We start from the raw sequence: 24,119 nt of genomic DNA, 5'->3' as shown, positions 1-24,119 counted from the left end.
TGTGGAGATCTGTGATGCGCGCGCTGCCGGGGACAGGACGGGACACCTCCGGCAGCCGCACATCAGCCGGGACCAGACCAGAGAGGCTCGACGGGGGAACGGAGGGCAGGTGAGTTGTGTGCTGTTTTTTGTTTTATCTGCTGTGCAGGGGGGGGGGGGGGGGAGAGGGGGACCATCTATAAGGGAGGGGGGAAAGAGGGGGACCATCTATAAGGGAGGGGGGAAAGAGGGGGACCATCTATAAGGGAGGGGGGAAAGAGGGGGACGATCTATAAGGGAGGGGGGAAAGAGGGGGACGATCTATAAGGGAGGGGGGAAAGAGGGGGACGATCTATAAGGGGAAACCATCTATAAGGGAGAGGGAAGAGGGGGACTATCTATAGGGGGGAGAAGGGGACCATCTATAAGGGAGGGGGGAAAGAGGGGGACCATCTATAAGGGGGGGGGACGATCTATAAGGGAGGGGGAGAGGGAAGAGGGGGACTATCTATAGGGGGGGGAAGGGGACCATCTATAAGGGAGGGGGGAAAGAGGGGGACCATCTATAAGGGAGGGGGACGATCTATAAGGGGGGGGGGACCATCTATAAGGGAGAGGGAAGAGGGGGACCATCTATAGGGGGGGGGAAGGGGACCATCTATAAGGGAGGGGGGAAAGAGGGGGACCATCTATAAGGGAGGGGGGAAAGAGGGGGACCATCTATAAGGGGGGGCCATCTATAAGGGGGGGGGGGCCATCTATAAGGGAGGGGGAGAGGGAAGAGGGGGGCTATCTATAGGGGGGGAAGGGGACCATCTATAAGGGAGGGGGGAAAGAGGGGGACCATCTATAAGGGGGGGGGACCATCTATAAGGGAGGGGGAGAGAGAAGAGGGGGACCATCTATAGGGGGGGGGAAGGGGACCATCTATAAGGGAGGGGGGAAAGAGGGGGACCATCTATAAGGGAGGGGGGAAAGAGGGGGACCATCTATAAGGGGGGGCCATCTATAAGGGAGGGGGGAAAGAGGGGGACCATCTATAAGGGGGGGACCATCTATAAGGGAGGGGGACCGTCTATAAGGGGGGGGAAGAGGGGGACCATGTATAAGGGGGGAGGGGGACCATCTATAAGGGAGGGGGAGAGGGAAGAGGGGGACCATCTATAAGGGAGGGGGACCATGTATAAGGGGGGGAGGGGGACCATCTATAAGGGGGGAAGAGGGGGACCATCTATAAGGGGGGAAGAGGGGGACCATCTCCTAAAAGATCAGCACCCTCCTCTCCTGACATCCTCTGTGCTGCTGGGACTTCTCCTATAGGATTAGCACCCTCCTCTCCTGACATCCTCTGTGCTGCTGGGACCTCTCCTATAGGATTAGCACCCTCATCTCCTGACATCCTCTGTGCTGCTGGGACCTCTCCTATAGGATTAGCCCCCTCCTCTCCTGACATCCTCTCTGCTGCTGGGACCTCTCCTATAAAGTCAGCCCCCTCCTCTCCTGACATCCTCTGTGCAGCAAGGGACCAAACATTATGTTTATTGGGGACAGCAGTGGGGGGGCAGTAGTGGATTATAATGTGGGCGGATTGACGGGGGGGGGGGGGGGGCGTCATTCTATAGTTCGCCTCGGGCAGCAGAGAGGCTAGAATCACCCCTGGTTGGAGGTGGCGTAACACCCCATACCTCTATGGATGCCTTAAAGAGGAAGTCCGGATATTTTTTTTTTATATTCAGCAGGGGGGGAAATGATAGGGAACAAGTACTTACCTCTCCCCGCTGGAAGCCATTTTTCCCCAAGTTGTTATGACGTCATGACTGGAGCGGCGTTCTGGGAGGGGCGGGTTGTCAATCAGTCAGGTTGTGACGTCGATAGCAGAGGAGATCCCGGAGCCCAGCGGAGGACCCGGGGCTGGTCTGATGCTGGATCAGCGGCATGGGGAGAGGTAAGTAAGTGCCGTTTGTTGTGTTACCCCTGGGCCCTGCCGTTTCCGGATTTCTCCTGTAATATAACATACAGTACTATTGTACAGCTGTGAGGCCTACAGGTATACACCGATCCTGTACACCTGCAATAAATACGGACAGAGATAGTAAATACAGACATAGATATTTCTGCCAGGCAACAAAGTTAAAAGTTGAAGCCACAGACCTGCAGAGGGAAAGGTTCCCCAGCATGACGGATTACCAGAGGTGCAAGGCCAGGAAAATTCTACTCTAGTAATGATAGATATCAATGGGCCAGTGAGGGTAACACTATAGAAGACCACATGAAACTCCAGCTACCAATATACTCTGCCTTGCAAAAAGTATTTATACCCCTTGAACATTTCCCCATTTTTCCCCATTATACTCACAACCTTAGTTACATAGTACAGTTGGAAGAATACACAGTTTTACCAAGGGAGGAGATGGATGAGGATAGTGGTCAGCATCATCCGGCTCCCCACAGGGCTTGCGTCATGGCACAAAATCATGCTGATCCATATCTTCCTCATCACTTTAACCTATGCAGGTGTATACAGGTGTAAACTGTGCAAAAATTTTAGATGGTCCCTAGAATATATTTTCTGGTTATTTGGAACACAAGCTGATAGAATTCTGCATTTCAACAGTTAACAAGAATAGTGTGACTGCCTGCGGGCTGCAAGAATGACAGTTGTTTAAGTTAAAAGGGAAACTCCGGTGAAATGTTCTTTATTTCATATTAACTGATTTTCAGAAAGTTATATAGAATCGCAATTTACTTCTATTTAAAAATCTCCAGTCTTCCAGTACTTATCAGCTGCTGTATGTCTTGCAGGAAGTGGTGTATTCTCTCCAGTCTGACACAGCGCTCTCTGCTGCCACCTCTGTCCATGCCAGGAACTGTCCACAGCAGGAGAGGTTTTCTATGGGGATTTGCTGCTGCTCTGGACAGTTCCTGACATGGATAGAGGTGGCAGCAGAGAGCACTGTGTCAGACTGGAAAGAATACACCACTTCCTGCAGCACGTACAGCAGCTGATAAGTACTGGAAGACTGGAGATTTTTAAATTGAAGTAAATTACAAATCTAGATATGAAACCAGTTGATTTGAAAGAAAAAGATTTTTGCAGGAGTGCCCTTTTATTGCTCTGATTATTTATATGTGAGGTTTTTTTTAAATAAAGGTAATAAATGACATTCTGGAAAATACTAAATGATTTGCAGAAAAGCTGTAAGTGAAATAGTTAAGTGATGCAAAGGCCGGAGAGGTGGCTGGCTCCTCTCTCCCTATAGGCCGGGGTTAGTGGGTTTGTGCTGGCTGATGCAATGGGCGCTGGCAGCTGCTGATGCAATGTTACAGACACTATTCAGACAATCAGGATCACTTGACTTGTTGCCTTTTGGAAAAGGAGATTAAATAGGGCAAAATGACAGAAACCTAATGGTTCCCGGGGACAGGACGGGGGCTTCAGTGTCCATCAGACTTTAATAAGTCTAATAATAGTCTTTTAGATTTCTTAATCACAGGACACAAGGCCTACGAAAGAAAGCTGCCAGCGGGGGGAGATTTCCAGACATGATGATTTCCAAAACTAATATAAGAATAAAGCTATTATATGCCAGCTACAAGCAAAGGTGTGTGCTGCCCGGCTAGCCGCAGAAATGAGGGGATAGAAGACTACACAGCCTACACACAGGGTTTAAGCAGTACAGAACAAAGTTAACAATGGGGGGGGGGGGGGGTCTTTCTTTCAAATCAACTGGTGTCAAAGAGTTATATAAATTTGTCATTTACTTCTATTTAAGAATTACCAGTCATCCAGTACTTATCAGCTGCTTTATGTGTTCCGGGAAGTGGTGTATTCTTTCCAGCCTAGAGAGCAGGAGAGGTTTTCTATAGGGATTTGCTGCTGCTCTGGACAGTTCCTAACATGGACAGAGGTGGCAGCAGAGAGCACTGTGTCAGACTGGAGAGAATACACCCTCTTGATTTGAAAGAAAAAGATTTTCACCTGAGTACTCCTTTGGCGAGGGTTCACACACAACAGATCTGCAGCGGATTCTTCCCTGTCACTTTGAATTAGATTACATATTTACAGCGGAGTTGTCATCCCGCAGTGAGTTTGTAAAAGGCAGCCCCCTAACCCCTCGCGGCCCAGTACATCTCACTACAGTTTGCTACACTGAGCGGGACATCTAGATGCTGGGAGCCCTGAAGCAAACTGAGGGCGGACCTGGTAATGTATGTGTGTGACCGTAGTGAGATATACTCGGCCACGGGGGGGGGTTAAAGGGAATCTGTTAGCTCCTAGGCTGACAGTGCTGCCCAGCCTCCTGCTCGCTCAGCTGTCAGCCAGTGTCCCTGATTGCAGATCAGTCCTCTGTAGGCAGTTTATGTCTGAAAGAAATATTCATAAATAGTTTGAGCTGTGGTCTAGGGGTAACTCACCTGCCTAGTGACCTGCAAGCAGCTTATTCTTTGGTTCAAATCCCCTAATCCCCTTTGTTTTTCTCTCTCATTATTGTATCATTGTTAAGGCTATGTTCACACACGGTATTTTTGTCAGTATTTTGCAACCAAAACCAGGAGTGAATTGAAAACACAGAAAGGCTATGTTCACACACTGTTGAAATTGAGTGGATGGCCGCCATTTAATGGCAAATAATTACTGTTAATTATACTGTTAAATTTATAAAATAAGGTGAAAAAATGAAAGTGCTATGGCCTTTTAAGTGTGAGGAAGATAAAACAAGTGCAAAGATGAAAATTGTTCTGTCCTCAAGGGGTTAAATTGTCTTCTGTCACAATATGCAATATAAATATTCCAACAACACACATAAAGGCGCTCCTAAATAACGTAACAGGACGTTCTTTGAACATTTGGATCTCGCAGATCTCCCCAGGAACATTTTGATAGAAATCCTTTTTTTTATGTGCAGCTCCTAAGTAGGTGAAAGGTAACGCAGAGCGGTTCAGCGAGGTCACTCTTGCTAAAGACAGATGATTCATTGACACAACAAGCATGCCTAGCAGGAGACATGACAGCACGCCGCCATTCATGTCACACCAGATGCAGAGGAGCGATAGAGCAGACACCGCCACAATGCTGGACCCCACAAAGCACAAGACAGCACATAGATGGCTCCTTTTATTTTATGTTTCTTAGATATCTGTATGTTATTTTATCTCTATTTCTGACACCATTTTACATTAGCAGTAGGACCTGTGTATGGTGAAGCACCAGGCCGTATTTACTGACAATCATGGGGGGGAGATTTATCAAGTGGAAACTGGCTCAGTTGCCCCTAGCAACCAATCAGATTCCACCTTTCATTCCTCACAGACTCTTTGGAAAATGAAAGGTGGAATCTGATTGGTTGCTAGGGGCAACTGAGCCAGTCTCACTTTACACCATGTTTGATAAATCTCCCCCTTTGAATGTGATAAGGACCGGATTTAGGAACACCCCTTGTCTGAAGATACGGTCTGCACACAACATAGAAATCAGGCCGTTTTGGGGGGGTTTATAACAGTAAAGTCCAATCCACAGGATAGGCCATCAGTGTCAGAACGGTCGGGTGCCCACTGTGCCATAAACACGTCGCTGCTTCTAGGTTAAAGGGGTATTACGGCAAAAATCTTTTGCTTTCAAATCAACTGGTTTCAGAATGTTATAAATTTATAATTTACTTCTATTTAAAAAAAATCTTAAGACTTCCAGTACTTATCAGCTGGTGTATGTCCTACAGGAAGTGGTGTATTCTCTTCAGTCTGACACAGTGCTCTCTGCTGCCACCTCTGTCCATGTCAGGAACTGTCCAGAGCAGCAGCAAATCCCCATAGAAACCTCTCCTGCTCTCCAGACTGGAAATAATACACCACTTCCTGCAGCACATACAGCTGATAAGTTACTGGAAGACTAGTAATTTTTAAATAGAAAACCAGGAGAAAATCCTCATAGAAAACCCCATAGATAGATAGATACCTTGTGTCCCTAAAAATATAATTTTTACTCAAAAACAGGCACTATGTCTTATTTTTGGGGTATGTCTTATTTATCTCTCCCTGGCCAGGGGAGAGAGAAATAAGACATCCCCCCAGAATACTCACATACTTGCGGGATGTGCGGCGGCGTGCTTTGGGACGTGCGGAGGACATGAGGGCCATGGACCAAGCTGCCTGCAGCCCCAGCTGTGAAGCTCCACCAGAGGATTAGGTGAGTTGCGGGTGGCAACGGGCAGTCTTACTTTCGGGAGTGCCCTAGTTTAGAGTAGGGGGTGCCTTATTTTGGAGGGATGCCTTAGGGCAGGGGTACTCAACAACTTTTAGTGAAGGTCGACTTACCGGGGTCCATTGTCAGGTGAAGGTCCGAGCTGAACATCAGTAGGAAACGTGTTTTGTTAATTTTCACAAACGTTCAACTATTTCCATACAGAATTGCTGCTTATTAGCAGGAAAACTGGCATTTTTTTCTCTCTCAACAGCCCTTTGATATTAGGTACAAAGGGGGTGACTGCCCTGGTAGTATATAACCCCCCCGTTGCTCCCCCAGTAGTGTATAGCCCCCCTGTGCGCTCTCCCCCTGTAGTATATAGCCCCCTGTGAGCTCCCCCCAGTAGTATACAGCCCCCCCTGTGCTCTCCCCCCACTGTAGTATATAGCCCCCTGTGAGCTCCCCCCCAGTAGTATATAGCCCCCTGTGCTCTCCCCCTGTAGTATATAGCCCCCTGTGAGCTCCCCCAGTAGTATATAGCCCCCCTGTGAGCTCCCACCAGTAGTATATAGCCCCCCTGTGAGCATCCCCCAGTAGTATATAGCCCCCTTGTGCTCTCCCCAAGTAGTATATAGCCCCCCCTGTGAGGTCCCCCCAGTAGTATATAGCCCCCCTGTGCTCTCCCCAAGTAGTATGTAGCCCCCCTTGTAAGGTCCCCCCAGTAGTATATAGCTCCCCTGTGCTCTCCCCCTGTAGTATATAGCCCCCTATGAGCTCCTCCCAGTAGTATATAGACCCCTGTGCGCTCCCCCCAGTAGTATATAGCAGCCCAGTAGTATATAGCCCCCCTGTGCGCTCTCCCTCTGTAGTATATAGCCCCCTCTGAGCTCCCCCCAGTAGTATATAGCCTCCCCAGTAGTATAAACCCCCCCTGTGAGCTCCCCCCAGTAGTATATAGCCCCCCAAGTAGTATATAGCTCCCTGTGCTCTCCCCCTGTAGTATATAGCCCCCTGTGAGCTCCCCCCAGTAGTATATAGCCCCCCAGTGCACTCTCCCCTTATAGATGGCCCCCAGACAAAAAAACAAACAACCCACAACTCACCTAGCACCTCGTTCCCCGCTGCGGCTGTCTTCTCCTCTCCTGTCAGTCCGGCCCCCGGCTGATACACGCTCTCTGGGGATGTCTCGGGGATTCCCCAGCAGAGCGTGCACCAGTGACCTCAGTGTACGCTGCCGGCCTGTACTTCCGGGAAGTTCAGGCCGGCGGCATACACTGAGGTCTGTGGTGCGCACTCTGCTGGGGAATCCCCGGGACATCTCCAGAGAGCGTGTATCAGCCGGGGGCCGGACCGACACTGCCCCCAGCCCCACAGGCGTACTGCAATCTAAGGACAGTACGCCTATGGGGCGGGAGGCATTGTGGTGGGAACGGGACCTCCTAACCGCCCCGGATCCGGTCCGTCCCAGGCGGTTAGGAGGTCTGACCAGGGGTCCGGACAGCTGGCCGGACCGCGGTCTGCCAGTTGAGGACCCCTGCCTTAGGGTATGTTCACACTGAGCAAATATGGCCGAATTCCATGGCGGACCTCTCCGCCACAAAATCCCGCTGTGCTCAGTGTCCCGCTGTGAGTGAATGAGAGGGCGCGCGCTCTCAAGAGCTTACATACTAGGAGGACTGGGGGGTGGCAAAACAGCTTACACACTAGGAGGACTGGGGGGACACAAGAGCTTACAGACTAGGCGGACCGGGGGGACACAAGAGCTTACAGACTAGGAGGACTGGGGGGACACAGGAGCTTACACACTAGGAGGACTGGGGGGGACACAAGAGCTTACACACTAGGAGGAGGACTGGGGGACACAGGAGCTTACAGACTAGGAGGACTGGGGGGGGACACAACAACTTACACACTAGGAGGACTGGGGGGGGACACAACAGCTTACACACTAGGAGGACTGGGGGGGGACACAACAACTTACACACTAGGAGGACTGGGGGGGGGGGGACACAACAACTTACACACTAGGAGGACTGGGGGGGGGCACAACAGCTTACACACTAGGAGGACTGGGGGGACACAACAGCTTACACACTAGGAGGACTGGGGGGGGACACAACAACTTAACACACTAGGAGGACTGGGGGGACACAACAGCTTACACACTAGGAGGACTGGGGGGACACAAGAGCTTACACACTAGGAGGACTGGGGGGACACAACAGCTTACACACTAGGAGGACTGGGGGGACACAGGAGCTTACACACTAGGAGGACTGGGGGGACACAGGAGCTTACACACTAGGATGACTGGGGGGACACAAGAGCTTACAGACTAGGAGGACTGGGGGGACACAAGAGCTTACACACTAGGAGGAGGACTGGGGGACACAGGAGCTTACACACTAGGAGGAGGACTGGGGGACACAGGAGCTTACAGACTAGGAGGACTGGGGGGGGGGACACAACAACTTACACACTAGGAGGACTGGGGGGGGGGACACAACAGCTTACACACTAGGAGGACTGGGGGGGGGACACAACAACTTACACACTAGGAGGACTGGGGGGGGGACACAACAACTTACACACTAGGAGGACTGGGGGGGGCACAACAGCTTACACACTAGGAGGACTGGGGGGACACAACAGCTTACACACTAGGAGGACTGGGGGGGGACACAACAACTTACACACTAGGAGGACTGGGGGGACACAACAGCTTACACACTAGGAGGACTGGGGGGACACAAGAGCTTACACACTAGGAGGACTGGGGGGACACAACAGCTTACACACTAGGAGGACTGGGGGGACACAGGAGCTTACACACTAGGAGGACTGGGGGGACACAGGAGCTTACACACTAGGAGGACTGGGGGGACACAGGAGCTTACACACTAGGAGGACTGGGGGGACACAGGAGCTTACACACTAGGAGGACTGGGTGGACACAGGAGCTTACACACTAGGAGGACTGGGGGGACACAAGAGCTTACACACTTGGAGGACTGGGGGGACACAAGAGCTTACACACTAGGAGGACTGGGGGGACACAGGAGCTTACACACTAGGAGGACTGGAGGTTGATACAAGAGCTTACACACTAGGAGGACTGGGGGGGGGACACAAAAGCTGACACACTAGGAGGACTGGGGGGGGGGACACAAGAGCTTACACACTAGGAGGACTGGGGGGGACACAAGAGCTTACACACTAGGAGGACTGGGGGGGGGACACAAAAGTTGACACACTAGGAGGACTGGGGGGGGACACAAGAGCTTACACACTAGGAGGACTGGGGGGACACAAGAGCTTACACACTAGGAGGACTGGGGGGATACAAGAGCTTACACACTAGGAGGACTGGAGGTTGATACAAGAGCTGACACACTAGGAGGACTGGGGGGGACACAAGAGGCAGTAGAATGTTTGTTCACAGATGCTCCAATAGCCATTATTATTATTTATAGCGCACCCTTAATTCCAGAGCGCTATACAAGAGATAGGGGTAACAAACAGGAACATTACAAGATAAAAGACACATTACGTGCAGGTAAATGGCAGACTGGTACATAGAGAGAGAGGACCCTTCCCGCGAGGGATTAGATAGAGAGAGAGGACCCTGCCCGCGAGGGCTTACATAGGGAGAGAGAGGACCCTGCCCGCGAGGGATTAGATAGGGAGAGAGAGGACCCTGCCCGGGAGGGCTTACATAGGGAGAGAGAGGACCCTGCCCGCGAGGGATTAGATAGGGAGAGAGAGGACCCTGCCCGCGAGGGCTTACATAGGGAGAGAGGACCCAGCCCGCAAGGGCTTACATAGGGAGAGAGGACCCAGCCCGCGAGGGCTTACATAGGGAGAGAGAGGACCCTGCTCGCGAGGGCTTACATAGGGAGAGGGGACCCTGCCAGCGAGGGCTTACATAGGGAGAGGGGACCCTGCCCGGGAGGGCTTACATAGGGAGAGAGAGGACCCTGCCCGGGAGGGCTTACATAGGGAGAGGACACTACCTGTGAGGGCTTACATAGGGAGAGAGAGGACCCTGCCTGTGAGGGCTTACATAGGGAGAGAGAGGACCCTGCCTGTGAGGGATTACATAGGGAGAGAGAGGACCCTGCCTGCGAGGGCTTACATAGGGGGAGAGGACCCTGCCCGCGAGGGCTTACATAGGGAGAGAGGACCCTGCCAGGGAGGGCTTACATAGGGGGAGAGGACTCTGCCAGCGAGGGCTTACATAGGGAGAGGACCCTGCCTGTTAGGGCTTACATAGGGAGAGGACCCTACCTGCGAGGGCTTACAATCTATAAAGTACTGGGAGAGAGACAGGCGGTAAAGTGCAGGCGGTCACAGTGTGATGCAGAATTATTATAGATTATATTATACATAGTGGGACATTTATCAAGGGTTTTTCGCCCAATTTTCGGTGAATAATTTAATTTTTTCGCCCATTTTTGGTCTAAGTTCTATTTATGAACCAGTATTCGAAAGGTGAATATTTTTTAGATGTGACTTTTTTTTAATCTGCCTGTTTTAAGTATTCACCCAAAAGTTCCCATAATCTGGGATTAGCGCCAGATTTATAATTTGCGACTTTTAAAAAAAGTCACATAAACAGGCGCAGGCCTACGTCTGGTCAGAACCAGGTGAATAAAACTGCGCAATATATAGTTGCGCCTTTTTACTTAGCTACAATCACTGCGGCAGTGCTACATGTTACTGAATCAGTCACAGGATATTAGAACACAATACACAGCAATCCCCATTAGAATAGACTCCTTAGTAAATGTCTGAGAAGCTCTGTAATAATGAGTTATTAGCAGGTATGCAGCAGATCTCTTACAGGATTTGTCTGTCAGTCCCCTGCAGGCTGTGACTACCAGTCCCTGACCACATGCTGCACGTTTACTACGTGACTCCTCTCACACCAGTCATGGCTACAATAGGAAACCCTATACCTCCCCCCTCTCACATAATAGCTGTGAGTAGGGGGAGCTGCATGCTCCGTGCATGTCCTCAGCGTGCAGTGCTGGGCTCCGAGCCCCGGCCGCACATACACTAGCCCTCAGCTGGCCAGCAGCCACTCAGCCCGGGAGCCGGAGCCGGCGTGATCAGCACGTGCTCAGCCGTCACTAAGGTGGGCGGGGCTACTCCTGATATAAGGGCGGAGGGCGCAACATGCACGACACACAGCACCGAGCTCACCTCATCCATAGAGGGAGAGAGCAGCAGCCATAGCGGTACACAGCACCGAGCTCATCTCATCCATAGCTGTATACACAGGTAAGCCAGGTTATCATGTACTGTACATTACTGTGCAGTGTTCTATCTGTATATACCATTATATCTATAGAATAGGTAGCACTGTGCAGTCATCTCTCTGTATATATCGTTATATCTATAGAATAGGTAGCACTGTGCAGTCATCTCTCCGTATATATCGTCATATCTATAGAATAGGTAGCCTGCAGTATGCAGTCATCTCTCTGTATATATCGTTATATCTATAGAATAGGTAGCACTGTGCAGTCATCTCTCTGTATATATCGTTATATCTATAGAATAGGTAGCACTATGCAGTCATCTCTCTGTATATATCGTTATATCTATAGAATAGGTAGCACTATGCAGTCATCTCTCTGTATATATCGTTATATCTATAGAATACGTAGCACTATGCAGTCATCTCTCTGTATTCTCTATCACATTGTACATTATAACGTGAGTGACCGGGAAGTAATAGTGATTCCTCGTCTCTCCTGCTGCAGGTTGGAGACCAGATCTCTGAGCACTTTACCATGGAGACGATGCACCAGCTAATCCCTTTTGCTAAAGAAATGCTGAGCCAGAAACCCAACAAGAAGATGGTGAAAATGTACGTGCTGGGCAGCGTGTTGGCGTTCTTTGGAGTGGTTATTGGACTGGTGGAGACGGTTTGCAGTCCGTTCACTGGAAGAGAAGAGCCGGATGTGGAAGAGGTGAAGCCCCCGGCTCTACTGCTGGCTCAATCACGCCCACAAAAAAAAGAAGAGGTGGTAGTGGAGAAGAGCAACCCCCAGGCGGCAGTAAGGGGCCGCAGCTTGGCTAACCGCGGCCATGCCTCCTAGGCACCCGCCTATCATGGTACTGGACTTCTGGAGTGTGGGTTGCCCTGTATGTTGTGAAGACATGTGAGATTCCCTGTGTAGATGAATGTCGAGCAACCTCTGGGACTATAAGTGACTATTGCTGCCGTGCAGCAGGACCTTGGGATGTGCAGCAGGACCTTGGGATGTGCCACGATGTGGAGCAGATCTGTCAGACGCCTATCCCCCATCTTTTTTATATTAAAGACTTGCATTATGCCTTTTAAATAAAAGATTTTATTTTACTAAGATTTGGCTTTCTGTCTCTTCTGTGTCAGTGTGACATGAGGATTATTGATGTGCAGAGTATATGTTATACGTAACGCACCGTATCCATGGCAGACAGTACTTGCTGTAATACTGGTTATAGTGGCTGTACCACCAGGCCCAGGCTGAAGCACTGGAGGCGGCCGACCCACCCTTAGTGGGAAGAAACTCCAGCCCCTCCATGACGTGACTCCATTAGAATCAATGGAGCCCTATCATGAAGGGGCGTGGGTTTCCTACCACTAAGGGTGGGTCGGCCGCCTCCAGTGCTTCAGCCTGGGCCTGGTGGTACCGTCACTTTAAAAATAATCCAGAGATCTAAAACTACACAAAACCGCAGACATTTAAAGGGGTCCTGGCATCTCAGGAAGTGATAGTATATCATAGTGCTCTGCCATCACAGAATGATTGGCGGGGGTCAGGGACCAGAGCACCATCAGGGGGCAGCAGCACAACTCTATGGGGGCCTGGGCCCAGCTCACTGGCGCCATAATCACTGTCATGGTCTCATAGACGCCTAATAAAATACACACGTGTCTATCCTTAAATTTAGTAAGATTTCATTTTCTTGGGGTCCATTTACACAGAAAGAGCGCCTGCCAAAGATATGAAGCCAAAGCCAGAAACTAAACAGAACAGGTCATAAAGGCCTGTGCAGGTCACCTCACAGCCACTGGGTGGCCAACCTCTAGGACTACACACAGCCCTTCTGGGCATGAATAACTTTAGTGGCGGCAGGTAGTGTTCTGCTCCCTCCCCCAGACACAAGTAACATCACTCGTGCACTTGCAGAGCTGGGAGAGGGGACACACCTGAAGGCTGGTGAGTATGCTTCTTTTCATTACACAGGGGGCCTAACTACCAGGGGGATGCCTACATGGGCAGGGGGCTACCTACAGAGGGAAGGGAGATCGACTTAGGGATTTCCTGCTGGGGGGCACCTACTTTGACAATATCTTTTCCTTTTTTTACTTGGTAAAGGAGTGCTACTACCATGGGGACTACCTACAGCTGGGGATATTATATTTGGGAGGGGGGGGGGGGCTAAATGCCACAGGCAAGGGTACTAACTATGGTTATTACATGGGGTATGGCCTACCTGCACACAGATCTACTTGGGGGCCCGCCTGCACAGAGATCTACTGGGGCCTACCTGCACAGAGAGGCATAACTACTAAATGGGAGCACAGAGGGGCCTTATAATACTATATGGCCGCAGAGGAGACCTATTTACTATACGTACTGGAGCAAGAAACCTAAAATGTTTATCTGGAAGATTCTGAGAAGAGTCATGGCTCAGGCCGGATGGAAAAGAAAGTAAATCAGAGAAGAAGTCACCTGGATATAAGTCACTGTTATAAAGGCTGGCCTATATTACACTCGCTGGGGGGGATTTATCAAACATGGTGTAACGTGAAACTGGCGCAGTTGCCCCTAGCAACCAATCAGATTCCTCCTTTCATTTTCCAAAGAGTCTGTGAGGAATCTGATTGGTTGCTAGGGGCAACTGAGCCAGTCTCACTTTACGCCATGTTTGATAAATCTCCCCCTCAGTGTGTATAGACAATCAAAAAACATAAAAATAAATATGAAAATCTTATAAACTGCAGTGTGACTAGTAGATCCCGTGTTTTGGCCTATTATCTTCATTACCTTTCTGGACAAGTGAATAAGCCTAAGTGCCCCTAATACCTAAGCTAATTCACTGGAAATGACCTGAAAGTAGTGACCAGGAATTAGCCGGTTTTAGCAATACTCTTATGTTAAAAGAAAAAAAATGCACTGAAGTTTAAATCCCTTTAGGGAAAAGAATCCAGACTGAGCAGCCGCTATGTTTCCATAGGGCCAGAGGTGCTGAGAAGGTAACAAAGCCAACTTCTTAGGGTCCTTTTAAGCAGCCCAACATGGGGCCGTCTGCAGAAGCAAACGATCAGCGAGACCGGCGCTCCTTAGCAGTACCTTTACATGGCAAGTCTTCCAGTACGTATCATCTGCTGCATGTCCTGCAGGAAGTGGTGTACTCTTGCCAGACTGACACAGTGCTCTGATTTGAAAATATTTTTTTTCCACTAGAGTACCCCTTTAAATTTTTGTAACCTGCTGTTGGTTTCCCTTTAAGGAGCTACATAAGAACAAATAGAAGAACAATTCCAATAGAAGCCATTATCATCATGAGATAGTCAAGCAAAGGCCTGGATTTCCTTGAAGAGAGGGGAAAAGGCAAGTATTGTGACAGGCGTCTTTTCTTCATACTATCACCGTGAGTACCAGAGGATGCATGCAGAGGGATGAGCTACAAGTAGTACAAGGGTGGCTGCATTACTTGTCAGCAGCACATACTGCCACTCTGTGGTCATACAGCCTCCATCATACTGATATAAACCATTTATATATGCTTTACTGTAGGTCTGAAGGTCTGGCAACTGACAAATAAGGAATTAAAGGGATACTCCAGCTATTCATTTTTCCTTTTAAATCAACCGTTCTCAGAAAGACATTTGAGATTTTAAATTTATCTCCATTTAAAAATCTTGAGTCCTCCAGTACTTATTAGCTGCTGTATGCCTTGTAGTGTGTGGTGTATTCTTTCCAGCCAAAAACTATTTCAATCTGACATTATTCTGGTATAGCGGATTTGGTCATTAAAACTACGGTGGTAATAGTAGTGGTCCTGGTGTAGTGCTAGTATTTGCACATTGTATATTATTGGTATCATTGGTTTCTGTTTACTGGATCTGGTCACAATGTTTCCCCACACACTGGAGTTATTTGGTAATTTGTATTTTTTATTTTTTTTTCCGAAATCAATAGTACAGGCAATTTTATCAAACTTTGTAATTGGGTTTATTAGCCAAAAATGCATTTTTATCATGAAAAAGCAGTTTGAAGCTCTCCCCCCTGCCTTTATGGTTGTCTATGGAGAGGGGAGGGGTGGAGGGAGATGAGGCACCAAAACAGGACAACAAAGAGTTAATTTACAGCTATCTCCTCTGAGGTCAGCACTGACCTCTCTGACCGCTTTTATACAGTTCCCACTGTGTAATCCTTTGTTGTCTGCTCTCTGCTGGCAACTAATCTCCCTCCTCCCCCTCTCCTCTCCATAGGTTACACAGGGCACGTCAATACATGATTTCCTGATAATGAGCAGTAAATGAGAGGGCGGGGGGGGCTGGGGAAAGTCTTTTTGAATGCGGATAATGGCATATTTGCCAAATAAACCCATTTACAATGTTTCTTAAAATCGCCTGTACTTTTGATTTCTGCAAAAAAAAACAAAAAAAAACCAACAAAACGACAGTGACACTTTGAAGGAGAAGTTCAGGGAAAAGCATTTTTTAATATGTTATTAGTTAGGGAAAGTTAGACAAATTCCTAATATACAATAATTATGGGAAATGCACATTTACTGCTATTTCACTTAATTTAGTAGATCACAGAGACTTCAAAATTTCAGAAATACTGTGACATCACAAACCAGGGTGTAATTCCAATGGGGTGTCCAGCAGGGGCGCACTATATATAGAAGTCAATGAGTACTATTGACTTCTATATATAGTGCGCCCCTGCTGGACACTCCATTGGAATCAATGGCTGCCTATGGAACAGGTGAGTCTGCACACTGTACTACTCCCCCATCATCTATCTGCTCATAGTCTGCACACTGTACTACTCCCCCATCATCTATCCCCCCCCCCCCGCGCTGCCGCCACATATGCCCTGGTACTACATCCCCATCATCTGCTCATAGTATGAGCAGAAGATGGGGAAGTAGTACAAGGGCTATCCCCATCACTGCCACTGCCGCCGCCGCCCCTTCTCGTCCGGCGGGTCCACTGCTGTAATTGAGGCCCCGGTCTCAGGGGGGAACTGAGCCAATATCACTTTACACCCTGTCTGACAAATCCCCCCCTCCATAACCCTATTACACATACTGTCCCCCTACTTTTGGACCACCCTGTACATAGCTAGACATACATATACAGTTATATACACAGTATAGGTAGACAACTGTCAATCAGCACTGTCAATGATCACACTCCTAAGGAAGCTGGGTGCTCGGCGTAACACATTTACACATTTACATACGCGCAGTGTACAGTCTATATACTGCTGGTGCTCTTATACAGTCTATATACTGCTGGTGCCCTTATACAGTCTATATACTGCTGGTGCCCTTATACAGTCTATATACTGCTGGTGCCCTTATACAGTCTATATACTGATGATAATCACACATACATAAAGCTGTGGTCTGTCACCTTCTGTCTGCAAGAACAAGCTGTGGAAAAAAACTTTACTGGGAATTCAGCCAATGCGGACGTGCAGTCAAGCCAATAGTTTCTTATTGACTTAGCCAGTAAACTAAGTAGGCCTAAAGGTTTTAGCTTTCTCAAGGAGCAACGTGTACGATGTGTCCTACACAAGACTGCAGTCTGGGCCCATGGACTGAAGGAGAAGAAATGCTGGGGCCACTATAGGAAAGCACATCTCCAAATGCCGTGGGTAATAACTAACCAAAAGAAGAACAACCAATTGTAGGAGACAGTGGACGTGGACCCTCTGTGCCACCAAAACGTCTTGGCTTTGGACCACACTAGGGATTCTATCTGTCACAGGATCAGGGCAGGTGGCTTCAGATTCAGGTCCGACAGTCCGAGCCGTAAATGATAGAGGCGAACAGTACAGAAAGAGTAAGGCAGGCAGGCATAATCTGAGGAACAGGTACTGGTCAGGATACATGGAATAGCAGACACAGGAACACACTCAGATACTCAGTACACAAGGATCCTACAACACTCAGGCAAGGAGGAACAGGTTTGGTGGAGGCAGAAATAGGAGGAGACACATTGGCCCTTTAAATCCCAGGCAAGTGGCCACCTGAGCACCTTAGTGGACAAAGGTGGTATTGCTGCGGTGACCAGAAGCCAGCATGAGCGACCAGGAGGAGCAAAGATGCCGGTGGACACCAGCAGACCCAGGAATAGCCAGGTGTGCGGCAGAAGAGCTGGCAAGAGTGAGTCTGAGATAGTGAGCAGAATGGGCAGGACTGGGGCCAGGACTATGCCCGCATTACGCCAATGAACCAGTGCCAGGTTTATTTGCGCCCATGGTTCACTGTTACAGGTATTGAACAAAGGCAAGCTAGATGCCATAGAAAAGTCCTGTCAATCAAATTGTCTGTCTGTGATGGCTATGATAGAGAGGTCAGAACCCACACTGCATTGCAGCTTGCATTGTGTGAGGCCACAGACCGATTCGCCCATGCTGACCATTGCCTATTGCCAAGGTCGCCTACAATGGGCTTGTGAACGTCAGAACTGGACTATGGAGCAATGGAAGGTGGCCTGGTCTGATAAGTTATATTTTCTTTTACATAATCTGGACAGCTGGGTGTTTATGTATACCTTACCTGAGGATGCTTATGTATAACTTACCTGAGGATGCTTATGTATACCTTACCTGGGTATGCTTATGTATACCTTACCTGAGGATGCTTATGTATACCTTACCTGAGGATGCTTATGTATACCTTACCTGAGGATGCTTATGTATACCTTACCTGAGGATGCTTATGTATACCTTACCTGAGGATGCTTATGTATACCTTACCTGAGGATGCTTATGCATACCTTACCTGAGGATGCTTATGTATACCTTACCTGAGGATGCTTACATATACCTTACCTGAGGATGCTTATGTATACCTTACCTGAGGATGCTTATATATACCTTACCTGAGGATCCCTATGTATAACTTACCTGAGGATGCTTATGTATACCTTACCTGATGATGCTTATATATACACCTTACCTGAGGATGCTTACATATACCTTACCTGAGGATCCCCTATGTATAACTTACCTGAAGATGCTTATGTATACCTTACCTGATGATGCTTATGTATACCTTACCTGAGGATGCTTATGTGTACCTTACATGAGGATGCTTATGTATTCCTTACCTGATGATGCTTATGTATTCCTTACCTGATGATGCTTATATATACCTTACCTGAGGATGCTTATGTATACCTTACCTGAGGATGCTTATGTATAACTTACCTGAGGATGCTTATGTATACCTTACCTGATGATGCTTATGTATACCTTACCTGAGGATGCTTATGTATACCTTACCTGAGGATGCTTATGTATACCTTACCTGAGGATGCTTATGCATACCTTACCTGAGGATGCTTATGTATACCTTACCTGAGGATGCTTATGTATACCTTACCTGAGGATGCTTATGCATACCTTACCTGAGGATGCTTATGTATACCTTACCTGAGGATGCTTACATATACCTTACCTGAGGATGCTTATGTATACCTTACCTGAGGATGCTTATATATACCTTACCTGAGGATCCCTATGTATAACTTACCTGAGGATGCTTATGTATACCTTACCTGATGATGCTTATATATACACCTTACCTGAGGATGCTTACATATACCTTACCTGAGGATCCCCTATGTATAACTTACCTGAAGATGCTTATGTATACCTTACCTGATGATGCTTATGTATACCTTACCTGAGGATGCTTATGTGTACCTTACATGAGGATGCTTATGTATTCCTTACCTGATGATGCTTATGTATTCCTTACCTGATGATGCTTATATATACCTTACCTGAGGATGCTTATGTATACCTTACCTGAGGATGCTTATGTATAACTTACCTGAGGATGCTTATGTATACCTTACCTGATGATGCTTATGTATACCTTACCTGAGGATGCTTATGTATACCTTACCTGATGATGTTTATGTATACCTTACCTGAGGATGCTTATGTATACCTTACCTGAGGATGCTTATGTATAACTTACCTGAGGATGATTATGTATACCTTACCTGAGGATGCTTACATATACCTTACCTGATGATGCTTATGTATACCTTACCTGAGGATGCTTATGTATACCTTACCTGATGATGCTTATGTATATCTTACCTGATGATGCTTATGTATACCTTACCTGAGGATGCTTATGTGTACCTTACCTGAGGATGCTTATGTATACCTTACCTGAGGATGCTTATGTATACCTTACCTGAGGATGCTTATGTATACCTTACCTGATTATGCTTATGTATACCTTACCTGAGGATGCTTATGTGTACCTTACCTGAGGATGCTTATGTGTACCTTACCTGAGGATGCTTATGTATACCTTACCTGAGGGTGCTTTTGTATAACTTACCTGATGATGCTTATGTATACCTTACCTGAGGATGCTTATGTGTACCTTACCTGAGGATGCTTATGTATACCTTACCTGAGGATGCTTATGTATACCTTACCTGAGGATGCTTATGTATACCTTACCTGATTATGCTTATGTATACCTTACCTGAGGATGCTTATGTGTACCTTACCTGAGGATGCTTATGTGTACCTTACCTGAGGATGCTTATGTATACCTTACCTGAGGGTGCTTTTGTATAACTTACCTGAGGATCCCTATGTATACTTTACCTGAGGATGCTTATGTGTACCTTACCTGAGGATGCTTATGTATACCTTACCTGAGGATGCTTATGTATACCTTACCTGAGGATGCTTATGTATACCTTACCTGATTATGCTTATGTATACCTTACCTGAGGATGCTTATGTGTACCTTACCTGAGGATGCTTATGTGTACCTTACCTGAGGATGCTTATGTATACCTTACCTGAGGGTGCTTTTGTATAACTTACCTGAGGATCCCTATGTATACTTTACCTGAGGATGCTTATGTGTACCTTTCCTGAGGATGCTTATGTATACCTTACCTGATGATGCTTATGTATATCTTACCTGATGATGCTTATGTATATCTTACCTGATGATGCTTATGTATACCTTACCTGAGGATGCTTATGTATACCTTACCTGATGATGCTTATGTGTACCTTACCTGAGGATGCTTATGTATACCTTACCTGAGGGTGCTTTTGTATACCTTACCTGAGGGTGCTTTTGTATACCTTACCTGAGGATCCCTATGTATATCTTACCTGAGGATGCTTATGTATACCTTACATAATATGACCTATGGGAAGAAGGCAGCGTGATGCTAAGGGCAATGTTCTGCTGAGAAACCTTGTGGCTGTTATACTGATAAATCACACCTACACATTGTTGAAGACCAATGTTCTTAGTTTATTAAACAGGAGAACCCCTTTAATCTTGAAAGTCAGAGCAGCTATACCTTAGATGGGGTATGATAAATAATTGTCAGGGTGTGATAAATAATTGCCTTTTTTTAAAAACAACTGCCGTTGTTTAGAAATAATAGCTGTTATTTGCCATTAAATGACGGCCATCCACTAAATTTCAACAGTGTGTGAATGTAGCCTTTCTGTGTTTTCAATCCAATCCTGGTTTTCGGTAGCAAAATACTGAGCACAAATACTGTGTGGGAACATAGCCTTAAAAATCATACAATAGTGAGGAAAAAAAGAAAGACCTATATTTCATTTCCATCAGGGGATTTGAACCAAAGGTTGAACTGCTGGTGGTCTCTAGACAGGTGAGTTACCTCTAGACCACAACTCCAACACATCTAAGTGCTTCTTTCAGACATAAACTACCTACAGAGGACTGATCTGCGATCAGAGACACTGGCAGACAGCTGAGCGAGCAGGAGGCTGGGCGACGGAGATTATTCATGAAGAGGAGGGAGAGGAAGGAGCGGTGAAGCACAAACAACACTTAGACACAATCCTACATTACAGTACGATTGTACATAATCCACTGCACTGACCAATTATCGAAAAGGCACCATGCTGACTAGGGGACTGACAGCTACAGCACACTGTCAGCACCTTAGGTAGGGCCTGGGAACTGACAAACTCCCTTTAAAGTTTTTGTAGTAAATAAAGGTTAGAAATATATGAGCACTGAGGTCATCCAAGGTTATCTAATGCTCATACATTACTGCCTGTCTTCAGTCATTTTTATCCTATGTTTTTAGACTGGACCCATTCCACCAGTAAGATGATCGGTCAGGTGCTCTGACATTATTAGTACCTGAAGGCAACACCTGTTGTTTTCCTCACACACTCGCCTCTCCATGCAGCTACATTATTTAAAACCTTTTGGCTGAGACTCCCAGCAGCTCACGGCTAAATTTACCAGCTTGATAAGGTCCTAGCTATAAGCAGGGGTTATTATGAAGGGCGTTCTATCAGGGCCAACTATATCTTATTTGTTTAAAAAAAAGAATTGTGGAAATGTGTTGCTGGTGGTGTGATCTGGGTATATAAGCATCAAAAAAATATGCCTTGTAGTCACAATACTATAGGATATTTCAAATATGAGAATTAAAGGAGAACTCCAGCGAAAATCTATTTTTTAATATATTATTAAATTCTCAATGTACATTATTATGGGAAATGCACATACAGTGCTATTCCCCTCCATTTAGTAGAACAGGCAGGCTTAAATTTTTCTAAAAAACATGAGGTCTCGACCCCCTCGATATACCTGAAGGGTCCAGCAGGGGGCGCAGTATATGTAGAAGTATAGAAGTAGCAGTCTATACAGAAAGTATATTTATTGGAATCATCCCTGCCCCCCACCCCCCGACCCCATGGTGCCCGCTGCCTGTGCATCGCCCTCCCCGTGCTGCCCAGTGCCTGTGCATCTCCCTCCCTCCCCGTGCTGCTTGGTGCCCGTGCATCTCTCTCCCATCTCCTGCCCGTGCGCTCATCTGATTCCCACCCCGTGCTGCCCGGTGCCAAGCAGCAGGGTGAGCACTCCTTATCTGCCACTCACCCCTCTGCATGGCACCAAGCAGCAATGGGTGGGAGGGAGACGAGCGCACGGGCACCTGGCAGTACAGGGAGCGGGACGGGGAGGACTGGGATGATTCCACTACATATACTTTCTACATAGACTTTTTCTATACTTCTACATATACTGCACCCCCTGCTGGACCTTTTAGGTATATCGAGGGGGTAGAGACGTCAGAAATTGAAGCCTGCCTGATCTACTAAATTGAGTGAAATAGCACATAGACATTTATAGCAAAAGTGAAATAGCACATAGACATTTATACTATCAAAGCGACATAATGGCAGGTACACAGACCATTATTAGACCATTAAAGGGAAACTAACAGCAGGGTTAAACTTGAACCTGTTTTTGTGTGGTTTTTGGTGTTTCCATTGGGAGGGGATGCAGAGAAAGATTTTACTACACTCATCCACAGTGCAGTTTTTTTAAATCTTTATTTTTATTAATATGCTAATTATGTGGTCTGTTACACTGGAGGTGGTGCTACATTCTCCAGTGCACTGATCCGCCTGTCCCCTCCTCTCTACATTCAGGTGCTACATTCCCCAGTGTACTGATCCGCCTGTCCCCTCCTCCTCCCTACATTCAGGTGCTACATTCCCCAGTGTACTGATCCACCTGTCCCCTCCTCCTCCCTACATTCAGGTGGTGCTACATCCCCCAGTGCACTGATCCACCTGTCCCCTCCCTCTCGCTACATTTGGGTGGTGCTACATCCCCCAGTGCACTGATCCGCCTGGCCGCTCCCTCCCCCTACATTCAGGCGGTGCTACATCCCGCAGTGTACTGATCCGCCTGGCTGCTCCCTCCCCCTACATTCAGGTGCTACATCCCCCAGTGTACAGATCCGCCTGTCCCCTACCTCCCCCTACATTCAGGTGCTAAATTCCCCAGTGCACTGATCCGCCTGTCCCCTCCCTCCCCCTACATTCAGGTGCTACATCCCCCAGTGCACTGATCCACCTGTCCCCTCCTCCTCCCTACATTCAGGTGGTGCTACATCCCCCAGTGCACTGATCCGCCTGGCCGCTCCCTCCCCCTACATTCAGGTGCTACATTCCCCAGTGCACTGATCCGCCTGTCCCCTCCTCCTCCCTACATTTGGGTGGTGCTACATCCCCCAGTGCACTGATCCGCCTCTCCCCTCCTCCTCCCTACATTCAGGTGCTACATTCCCCAGTGTACTGATCCACCTGTCCCCTCCTCCTCCCTACATTCGGGTGGTGCTACATCCCCCAGTGCACTGATCCGCCTGTCCCCTCCTCCTCCCTAAATTCGGGTTGTGCTACATCCCTCAGTGCACTGATCTGCCTGTCCCCTCCTCCTCCCTACATTCGGGTGGTGCTACATCCCCCAGTGCACTGATCCGCCTGGCCGCTCCCTCCCCCTACATTCAGGTGCTACATCCTACAGTGCACTGATCCGTCTGTCCCCTCCCTCCCCCTACATTCAGGTGGTGCTGCATCCCCCAGTGCACTGATTCGTCTGTGCCCTCCCTCGCCCTACATTCAGATGGTGCTACATTCCCCAGTGCGCTAATCTGCCTGTCTCCTCCCTCCCCCTACATTCAGGTGCTACATCCTCCAGTGCACTGATCTGCCTGGCTGCTCCCTCCCCCTACATTCGGGTGGTGCTACATCCCCCAGTGCACTGATCCGCCTGTCCCCTCCCCCTACATTCTGGTGGTACATCCCCCAGTGCACTGATCCGCCTGTCCCCTCCCCCTACATTCGGGTGGTGCTACATCCCCCAGTGCACTGATCTGCCT

The 24,119-nt window shown here is 48.0% G+C and overlaps 1 protein-coding gene across 1 annotated transcript; it reads left to right on the top strand.

Annotated features, from left to right (window-relative positions):
• Positions 1-11,335: 11,335 nt before the first annotated feature.
• G0S2 (G0/G1 switch 2) lies at positions 11,336-12,536 on the top strand. The gene is made up of 2 exons (XM_069945267.1): positions 11,336-11,443; positions 11,929-12,536. The coding sequence occupies exon 2, from the start codon at positions 11,959-11,961 to the stop codon at positions 12,265-12,267; it is 309 nt and encodes a 102-aa protein (XP_069801368.1). The 5' UTR covers positions 11,336-11,443; positions 11,929-11,958; the 3' UTR covers positions 12,268-12,536.
• The last annotated feature ends 11,583 nt before the right edge of the window (positions 12,537-24,119 follow it).

Source organism: Dendropsophus ebraccatus, chromosome 11 (genome assembly GCF_027789765.1).
Source record: "Dendropsophus ebraccatus isolate aDenEbr1 chromosome 11, aDenEbr1.pat, whole genome shotgun sequence".
NCBI lineage: Eukaryota > Metazoa > Chordata > Amphibia > Anura > Hylidae > Dendropsophus > Dendropsophus ebraccatus.
Note: the sequence above shows the minus strand (reverse complement) of the source record. Positions and strands in the feature narration are given on the sequence as shown.